At 35.4% G+C, this 10,545-nt stretch overlaps 1 protein-coding gene across 1 annotated transcript; it reads left to right on the top strand.

The window, feature by feature from the left end:
• Positions 1–1,915: 1,915 nt before the first annotated feature.
• LOC129308601 (uncharacterized) lies at positions 1,916–10,545 on the top strand. Its single transcript, XM_054949828.1, has 3 exons — positions 1,916–3,269; positions 7,936–9,013; positions 9,332–10,545. The coding sequence occupies exons 1-3, from the start codon at positions 3,192–3,194 to the stop codon at positions 9,817–9,819; spliced, it is 1,644 nt and encodes a 547-aa protein (XP_054805803.1). The 5' UTR covers positions 1,916–3,191; the 3' UTR covers positions 9,820–10,545.

The following is a 10,545-nucleotide window of genomic DNA, read 5'->3' as shown; positions in this document are numbered from 1 at the left end:
AAAATGATAAAGAAAGATGAGAAAACAGACTTGAAGATGGATCAAAGGCTACACGTATGCAGTATGCTGTCCTTGCGAGATTGCCAAAGAGGGACGATTTTGAGAATTCTTCCTTTCGTACGATTGTGCCCTGTGGCAGAGTGATGAAGTAGGATAGGTTTGAATAATTTAATTTATTAATTAAAGCTTTTTTACCATATCCATGTCAGCCCTACATATATATTTTTTTGATCTATGTAGCTGCCATGTCTTGTTTCTGTTAGGCGTATGATCATATTTTAACAGTGTTAACTTCTTTTCCAAGTTTAAGGGCAGCTACAATACTTTTATAAAATGTAAAAGATTGAATTAATAAAAATTATATATAAGAGATTGAATCGATAATTCATGCAAATATAAGAGATTAAAGTTTGCATTATCTCTAATTTTTTTATGGATAAAACACTTTCTCAGTTGGTATTGTGAGACTTTGTGCAATTCCTTAGTGCTTTTTTTTTTTCACTTAATATTTTCATACAAGTTAATAAAATAAAAATGATAAAAAAAAATCCTCCAAACATGCAAATAATAACAAAGTCCCGCAAAATATGATGCCTTTTTCTTAATTTTTTTGAAACTTTTTTTGATATTAATATCACATGTGAGATAAATGTAATACTCTTAATTTAGAATAAAAAAAGAAATAGATAGTGACTATTTTTGTTTAAATAATGCTTACTCTTCTTTTAATAATGGCTAAAATGAAATGGCAAATGAAAGATTGTATTTTGTAATTTTTTTAATAACTAAAGACAAGTGCTGTAAATATTAATAACTACTTTGATTTAAGTAGTCACTACTTTTTTTTTCAGTAATAATCAAAATAAAATAAGTAATTATAATTTTTTTCTTTACAAATTTTTGAATCAATAAAATTTAAATGTTACAAATATCAATGATTATTTTGATTTAAGTGACAATGGCCAAAATGTGATAGCAAATGATAAGTTTTACTCTATCTATTCTTCTTTTTATTTTAAATTGAGGGCATCTTTGTCAATGTTAGAAAGATCTCAAAGGACTTAAGAAAAATTATCATATTTCGCAAGAGTTCATTATCATTTGCATATTTTAAGGGAATTTTTTGTCATTTTTCCATTAAAAACCTTCTTTAAGCCGATCATTTTAATTTAAAAATTTCATTGTGAATAATTCTAGAAACTTAAAATTATTAATAATTTTTTTCTTTCCCAATTATTCCTGACAAGAATGAAAAATTATCATTTACATGATGAATTTATGGGGTGAATATAATTAGGAATGTGAGAAAATTTATAATTACCCTAACAAATAAAGAAATTTGCAATCACATGGAATGCGGGACATGAATTTATATTCACGTTGTAGCCAGACTTGAAATAACATGGCTGATGTTTGGATAGATAATTTATAACTAAAAATTATTTCACGTACAGGAGAAAAATATATGTAAAAAGTAATCCTAAAAAAAAGTAAAAAATTGATTTTTCTTTGGAAAACCCCAGCTTGCTAGAAAGTGTTTTCCGGTTATACCTCAAGGATTGGTTGCATTCCCAGCTCTATGCCTCCATCTCCGCTACCCTAGGAAGCAAGGGTTGGTTTGAAATTATTTTTATTTTGTTATTATAAAAATAAAAAATGATAAAAATATGTGTTTTTTGTATTCTTTTTTATTTTGTAAAATAATAATCTCAAAACATCTACTTTTTTTATTTTTCAAAATAAATTTAGCTTTTTTTCTTCTCTAAAATATTTTTTTAAAACATGTTATTAAATATTTTTTTTAAATTTTTTATTCTTGAGAATAAAAGATTATTTTTAAAATAAGTTGCCAAGTCCCATAGGGTGGACGAGACCTTGGCCCAAAGTGGGTTCTTCATACAGTTTAGACCAGGCATGGGGTCATCAGCCCTGGCACCAACATAAAATAAAGCACTCTCCCGCGAGATTTCTCATACCCTTCTTCACACGCCCCTCCTGCATAACATATATATTCATATGGATTATATTGCGATTTCTTTTTCTTATTTATCCGTGTGAGAGGGATCCTGCACCTTCTACAATGCCCACCTCGCAGTGGACAAGATAAATCTCTCCTCATCAATTCGCTTACAACTTCTTCCTGACAATCCAATTTCCTTTTTTTCTCATCCAATTTTTCCTCTTAACGTCTCAAATCAAGTTCATTTTCCCCTTTTGATCGATGCCTATTATTACCTGGTGATTAAAAAAAAAAAGAGTATTTGATTCTTTTTATTTCCTTCAATTTGGGCACTTCTTCCACTGCTTTTTTTTTTAATACATTTTTTTCTTAAATAAAATTAGGGTTTTCTGTCTGGGTCGGTATTACTAAACTTGCGCAGTGAATTTTCTAGGGTTTTATTGGATCGTAGCATGATAGTCGCTGAATTCGAAAATTTCTGTTTGATCATAGCAGAAAACTTTAGGTTTGGTCAGTTACTCTGCATCAGAGCAGAGTGAGTGTGCACCGGGCTCATTCTCTGTGGGGTCTGCATAAATGGGCATGAGCACTGATCTTCTCAGAGATTTGAAGTGGAGATTTGGAAATACACTGATTGGGCATTTCCACTTGGCGATTGCCTAAGATGGTGTTTAACATTGAGCATGGAAGAAGATTGCGTATACTAATTAACTAGTCGTGTTGGCGGGGATCAAGACTTTGAAAACTCAATTAGCAGTTTGGATATTTTGGTCTTTACTGTTTGGTGATTTTGGTGTTGGACAACGGAAATAGGAAGGAGCTGATGATTCTTTGTTGGCCTTCAAGACTACAAAGAGGATTTGATTGCAGTACTCCGTTTCCAAATCTCAAGAAACCATTTGGATTGACATAGTTTCAGCTCAATACTCTGCAATTACCGGGTCGTGTTTTTATTAGTTAGGTTGAGGGGTTGCAGTGCAGCACATTGATTTAATAAAAATCTGAAATATTCAAAGGGAAGTAAACGTGGGTAGTTTCTATAGCTTTTGTTTGCTGCGAGTAGGAAGCTTATGGAGGAATACTAAAGTTGGAAATGAATGCATTGACATGGTGCATGGACAGGAGCCTTGTTGCTGGTTCGTTCCCTTACTGGAACAGCACTACTGTGGAATAATTGAAGCGTTCTCAGTTTCGGAAGGATCACACACTAGATATATCAGAATTTGGTGCAATGTCGCGCTGCTTTCCATTTCCACCACCAGGATATGAAAAGAAGGGGAGAACAGATGAAGTGCACCTATTGAACAAGGTTATTTTACTTTTCCTGTATTTGAGAGTGCATATAATTGGGATAACGGTAATTGGGATGCAAAAATGTTTTTCCTGTAAGTTGCGGGGTTTTAACGTCCATTGACAATATTTTAACGAATAATATCTGCTGTGGCGTCTCAATTAAATCTGAAATATGTTTTATGTATTACTTCTGAACAAGTTAAATTTTTGTAGAGCTAGTTATAAGTTGGTTGACGACGTAGTGAAGTTTAATTGACATTAATCAAAGCATATGTCTGAAAGAAGAAAAGGTCTTGTAAGATCCTTTCATGTTGAGTTCTGTTAGTGTTTTGGTCTGCTCAGTTAAAATGACCGGAGGCTTATATAACAATGTCTATTTCCTATTTATGATTAGCTGTGATTATACATTTTTGGTTGATCGAAGGTGGTTATTGGAATACGAAAGGAGATCTGAATGTGTTGTATAATTATAATTTGAGAAATGATGGGATTAGGAGTTATAAAAGTTAGCTAATGACTGTTGCCTGTTGGGGAATGGCGGGTATTGAACCTATAAATAATATTACCTACTTGTAAATTCAGATTACGACTTGAATGATACAGTGAAGTATTCTGTATGCGTCCTCTGTTCTGATTTCTCTCTCGATCCCCTCCCTTTTCTTCCCTCAATTCTCTCCCCACCTTTCTTGTCTTTCTCTTTTCACAATTGCAAGCATCTAGTGCATGTGGTATTAAATGATGACTGTGATTTCATTGCATATTATAAGTTTCATATTTGGATTTGCTATATGATGCTCAAAATTTGGACCTTGTGACCTGTAGTACACTGTAGGAGACATACAAGTTTATAAGGGACGCAATTGAGCAAATCTGCCATTGCTGATTAGGGCCGTCAACATGACAATTCAAAGATGACACGCTCAGCTTACTTTATGTATCTGACACTGATTTTATGAATTTGTGATCACTATATTGGTTAGTGCTGAAAATTTATTCCCTTAAGTTAGTACATTGGTGCTTCCATGTAGGAGTGTTGATCTGTTGTATGTTTTAAGATCATATATCACATTCCACTCCTGGTAGAGGAGAAACAATGTCAGTGCAATCTAACTTGTCTCTCATGGTTTAATGCTGTGATTTCATGTAATAATGTTTTTGGTTTTCTAACTTCTTGCTCATGTAATTGTGCAAAGCAAAGTCTCTGACATCAGTTTCGTGTCTTCAACAGTATTTTCACTCGTCAACTTTTCTAGAACCTGTATTCTATTGAGATCATATTTGATAATTGATGCTGGTTTTTTGAGAGAGAGAGTATGTATATGTTTGGGCTTGTAGCACGAGAATATCTGTCTGTGTGTGTATTTGTGTGTGCATGTGCACCATTAGATGTAAAGCTCTGGAGCCTTTTTCTGCAAAAGGGTGCTAGCCTCTAAGGCATTAATATATCTGCATGCATTTGTATTCACTTTCACAAGTTGAGTCATGAACTTCTTTGGCCATCTATGTCTTTAGAAGGGGAAAAAATCTTGTATGGATGGGACCGTTTTTTGCAGCAAGGAAATATTCTGGTGGAATGAGTAAGCAAATGTCTTAAACTTGGAGACCTTTAGGTTGGCCAAATTGTATTTGATTGAAATAATTGTAGTTAGCTAGAAATTTGTGATCAAATTGAAAATGTGGGGTGAAGTAAGTCATTTGTCCTATTGGATATCGGAAGTATTCAGTGTTTTCCTTTGTGGATGATTTATGTAGATAAAACTACCCTTTAAGAATAAGGGCTTGGCTGAGGTAATATTTGGTTCACATAATTTCCGGTTGTGCAAGCAACATCCCAATTAATATTTGATCAAAATGCATAAACTCTTTTTTCTGTCAGATAGGCATGCGTTCAAGCTGAAATTCTTGGAAGTAACATGGCACAGTTGGATGACAAGCTTCAAGAACCTCTTGAGGCAAAAATTTATTGTGGGTGTTGGTTACGTAGCCTGTGCCCCATATTAGAACATTCTTATTATAGATGCTTGTTTATTTGTTCAGATACTATAATTTTTATTTTCTTGCTTTCTATTTGTCATCAAACAAAGCTTAGCTTTCAAATTGTCAGGTCGCTTACCCTGATTTGCCCCCTCCTAAGCTGCTTTGAAAAGAATTAAAAAATTACAAGATTTTAATGATATGATAGGATTAAAGGAGCCTTTTGCAGATCAATGTACATATTTTGTGGTTTAAGAGGAGAGATAGGAGGTGGTAGTTATGAGATGTCAATATGGTATGATTATTCTGGTCGCATTCATGGTGATAGAACAACAGTGAGGTTCAAGTACAGTTCTAATTTAGAAATATCCCGTCTTATCTGCGTTACTTGAACTATCTAAGGAAAATCAGATGCAAATTCTTATCTTAATTTTGGTGAAAAAGTTCAAAATGACTATTGTCATCACTCAGGACATTGACTGAAATGTTTTGATAATGTTCTTGACTAAATACTATTGTCATCACTCTTTTTATCTTGCACGAGCAGGAGTGAGAATTTTGGAAGCTAAGGCCTCTGATTATTTGACTATATGCATCAACGTTAAATTTGCTTAAAGAACTAATAGAGTGCTCCTTGACAATTTTGTTTGAAAGCCTTTTTTTTTTTGGGTTATTTGTCTAATAACTGTAAGTAGGTATGAGCAAATATTGATTTTTGGATGTCCTGTTATTCTCGACCTGCAGAATCTGTTGTGATTTATTATTTATAACAATCCTTATGGAGTCAAATGAGGTTTCAGAAAATACAAAATGAACTAGCTTTTTGGTCCTGCTGTCAAGCAACTTTCTCTCCTTCAATATCAAACGTCTCATTGCTTGAAGATCATTTTTGTCCTTTGTTCAAATTTCCCTTCCATGCACTGTCTATTTCTGTACTTTTGGATAAACATTTCATTCCATATATGTAAATAGTGTTAGGTTTTCCTACAGTTGTGTTAATTTATCTCACTTCCAGTCATATTTCAATTGGCCATAAATTTTACCCCCATAAAGAATCTGTCATAATTAATTATGCTCTGATGAGTGAAGTGTCAAAACTTTTTCCTATGGAAGAAGTGGCAGTATGTGTTCAGAATCCTACAGAAGTATCTAAAAGGGGCCTTAAACGAATGAATAGTTTGCCATCATTATCTGATTGGAGTTTATTTTCGTATTTCTCTTTTGAAGATTCTTGCAGTTTGTTTTGGAGAAATAAATGTACATGTCCTTTAAGTCTGATGTTACTTGTTTATGCAGATAAAATTTAATATTTACCTCTAGTGACATGGTCCTCTCCGAGCTTACATATGGTGTAAAATGCTCAATTGCCGTTCTCATTGCAGTTTGTAATTGAAGATTGTTTAGATGGGATTAAGAGAAGTGAAATAAAGGTGGAAATGCAAGCCAACTGATAAGTTCAGGTTGATGTGCGCTGATACATTTCTATAAATGCTTGATAATAAATGACTGGGGAATTAAAAAAGTAAATAAATCAAGAGAAGCATGTATTGGGGGCTGGCAAAGTCTTGGCGTGGAGGGTTAATTTAATATGTGGATAAAAAATGGGTGCATGGCCGATGGAAAAACACCGTCATGGTCAGTTAGATCGTAATCTGTAGTACGTTTTAACTTCAAGAATTGATAACATTGCTCATTATCTTCTTCCGAAATATGAAGATAGACCCTATAGATTTAGAAAAGATCTTCTGAAGCGTGAGGTGCACTTGAAAATGGAAAGTACATAGCAGATAACCTTGGTTTAGGTCTTTTTTTTTTTTTTTTTAATAGGAGTACTGGTATATCAAATATGAATTTGAGTAAATTAATCTCCTTGATTCATCAAGAATCAACAGTTACCTGCTTGCACGTTATAGGGTAACAATTTCATTGGCTACTTTTCCGTGAAATGTTTATGGGGATAATCTTGTGGACCATATTAGGAGCTTGTCTTCCCATCATTTCATTGTAACCAAATCCTAGATTCTGAATTAAATGTGAAATTGTCTTTCTTTCTTTTTCATTTTTTTTATAAATTAGAAATATTCTTGGATTTTTATTTGCCTCTGTTTGCATTTTTACTGGATAAATGTTTTTATGTTTGCTTTTTGTTTAAGCATACGATACATTGTGGTCTTTGGATCTTATCTGGTAGAGTAGTGTATGAAGTGTCTACGGTTGCTTCTTGTGACTCAGAAGATAATTAAGTAGCAATGTTTTCTTCCTTAATTTGTTCTGATGAACACGAGTATGCTTCTCTTGGTTGAGAAGATTTTGGACTCCAGAGGATGTTCTATTGCTGGAGCTTCCCAGTTTATTTGTGGTTCATAATGGACTATTCAAAAATCTTTTATTTGCAGGAGTCTGTTTATTACGATATACAAGACAGGTGGATTTCACTTATCCAACAGGTCACATATAAAGAATAATAATTAACATTATTTTATGGTTGTTGGTATATAGCGTTAGCAGGTAACAGAACGCTGTGATATTGTTCTCTTCCATCCATCAGCAGACTGCTTAAGCATGCTTGTTTATCTGTGTTATCCTTGTGAAAATTATTTCTGTTTTACTTTTTACTGTGATGCAGTGAAGTGGTCGTGTATTCATTTTAATTCTGTCCTCATTTGATAATTAGTCTTGATATTTGCTTTCCATCTGATGATTTGCAGGAAAAACAAAGAGAAAAGAAACATAAAAAAGAGAAGAGGGACAAAGAGAAGAGGGAAAGTAAGGAAAGAAGAGAGAAGGAAGGAAAGGATGGAAAGCATAAAGATAAGAGAGACAAACAAGAAAAACACAGAGATAAAAAGAAAGACAGAGACAAGGAAAAGGATGAGGATAAAAATAAAAAAAATACCGCTGATGAGAATGGATTCCCTGGACGACAAACAGAAGGTCCCGATTCAGGTAAACTCATTCAAAAGGAAATTAAGCAAAAGGATAGGAAGGGTATCTTGTTGGAGGAGAAACTTCCCAAACACTTTGCTGGTAACAATGGAGAGAAGGCTAGAGAGAAAATTAATCACCTGGCAGAGGAGAATAAAGATTCAAAATTCCTTCAGGAGTTGGGGAGGAGGATTAAGGAGGATGATGGTGGAGCCGTCAACCAGTCAGGTCAGGAGTTGGGCAGGAGAATCAAGGAGGAGGATGGAAGGGCTGGTAATCAGTTGGTTCAGAAGTATACCTTGGCAAGCCAAAAAAAGGATGAGGGGACGGCCAGGCTGGTGGCTAAGGATAGCAGTACCTGGCTTGATGGCAAGGAAAAGATTAAGGATAAGAGTACTGATGCTAAGAAGATTGATGGGCAAGGAATCTGGGCTGAGGCCCGACCAATTGAAAATGCAACAGACCAGAATCATGCTGGAAATTTTCATTCCAGAGTTGGTGTAATGCCCAGATCTTTGGAGAAGAACTTCAACAGAGCAGTGGAAGCTACTGTGGAAACAAGAGAGACAAGAAAGGAAAAGAAAGACAATAAATCAGGAGACAAAAGGGAAGATAGAGAGAAGGAGAAAAAGGGGCATGGGAAGGATAAAGACAGGGATAAAGAGAAAAAAAAGGAAGAGGAAGTGAAGGAGCAAACTGAACAGAAGAACACAGAGCAAAATAAGTTTAAAATGAGCACCAAAGGTGGCCCCATGAGTATAAATTCTTTCCCACAGATTACCAAGAACAGCCACGACAATGCTGTTAGTGGGGAAAATCTCAAGAAACGGAAGGACACAGAATCAAATGGAATCCTGCATGGTGAGTTCTTTTCATGAAAAATCAGGTCCTCATTTCTCCTCAATGAACCCTTTAAGTTGTGTGTGAAAGCAAATCGGGCATTTAGGTTTAGTGTTTGAGTAGTATTTTGTTGACCTGATAACAGATACTGCATCCGTCATCGTAATCTTGGGTTTCCCATGATTAAAATATATATATATATATATGTATATATTTTAAAACTTCTTATTTTTGATTACACTGGTAAATTCTTCTTCTAGTTTGTGAAGGCTCTTTCTGATTTGCTATTGGCTCACAAGTTTACCGTTAACCCATTTTTATTGTAACTGATTTTAACAGCCTGTGACAATTGGCCGAGTAAGTTGCCAAGACCGTCTTCTTACCCTCATCCTTTCACCGAGAATGGAAGGATCGTGAAACCTTGCCAAAGTTCCATTCCGTATGCATCGGATGGTCCAGTAGCAGCCACCGATTTTAAGGTTGATAATGAGGAACACCAGAAAAATGGCATCATTGAAGCTCAGCCATCTGCAGATTCCCCAAACAAGCCCATCAGCGCAACTGTGCCCACTGATCCTGTAATTGAAGAAACTTATGTAAAACCACCCCATCCAGATTCAAAGTACCTAACCCATGTATATTCAGTACCGAAAATGGATGAGCGGCCTGATCTTGATGATCAAGAGTGGTTGTTTGGCAGCCACAGCTTACAAGAGAAAAAGCCAATGGCAGAGTCTTCAAATGTTGGGGGAACAATGCAGGTATGGGCAGAAGCTCTGCATATAGAGCCAGGTGTTTATGCTTTCCCATATGTCATTCCATACTGATTGGTTTTTCGACCTGCAAGTGGTATGACACTAATATCTGCAAATGGAGCCCTCCACTGACTCAACTGACATGGCAGAACAGCAGCATCTGCGCCTAGAAATATGTTCCAAGATGCTTGATGCATTCTTCTGTTACTTCACTCTTGGGCAGCAAGTAACGATTGACCCTGAGCTTTGATCTTAAAACTGTTTGGTTGGAAACTTTCGACATGGTCTTGATCTTATACTGAATGCAAAGGAGCTTCTGTCATGAATGGTTGCGTGCCCCGGTGCATTGCCTGCAGGCCAAGATCTGGGAGTGCCGCTCTTGCTTGACACATCGTAGTACAGAAATGACTTAACAAAGGCAGCTGCGGGTTGCAGAGAAGGGGAGGCTTGAGACCTTGTGTGCTTTCTTTTCTATTTTTGGCTGGAGCTGAGAAGCTCTTTCTAATAGAAATCGAGAATGCAAGAGAGACAAACTAGATGTGGCCTCTGCAACACCACCGCAATTTTGATTTGTAACATATAACCCCTGTTTACAGAATATGTACGATAGAAAGAAAAGTAGTAGTCTCATTCATTATTCAGTTTCCTATAAATTCTGTGACTTCCCATCATTTTGCTCACATCCATAATGTTAAATGAGCGAGGTCGAGAAAGAAAGGTGGTCGTGTCTTTTGAATCTAGGAAGTCATGGCAAGTTTGATGTTGTTATTTAGTCAATATGCTTCTGTTTTGTTAAAA

Source organism: Prosopis cineraria, unplaced genomic scaffold, assembly GCF_029017545.1.
Source record: "Prosopis cineraria cultivar Desert tree isolate PC_DT_omini unplaced genomic scaffold, ASM2901754v1 PC4, whole genome shotgun sequence".
NCBI lineage: Eukaryota > Viridiplantae > Streptophyta > Magnoliopsida > Fabales > Fabaceae > Prosopis > Prosopis cineraria.
Note: the sequence above shows the minus strand (reverse complement) of the source record. Positions and strands in the feature narration are given on the sequence as shown.

Excerpts from the sequence above, each read along its gene's own strand:
- LOC129308601 (XM_054949828.1), top strand. The coding sequence starts at position 3,192 with ATGTCGCGCTGCTTTCCATTTCCACCACCAGGATATGAAAAGAAGGGG. Across the intron at positions 3,270-7,935 it reads AAGTGCACCTATTGAACAAG|GAAAAACAAAGAGAAAAGAA; the intron begins GTTATTTTACTT and ends GATGATTTGCAG. Across the intron at positions 9,014-9,331 it reads ATCAAATGGAATCCTGCATG|CCTGTGACAATTGGCCGAGT; the intron begins GTGAGTTCTTTT and ends TGATTTTAACAG.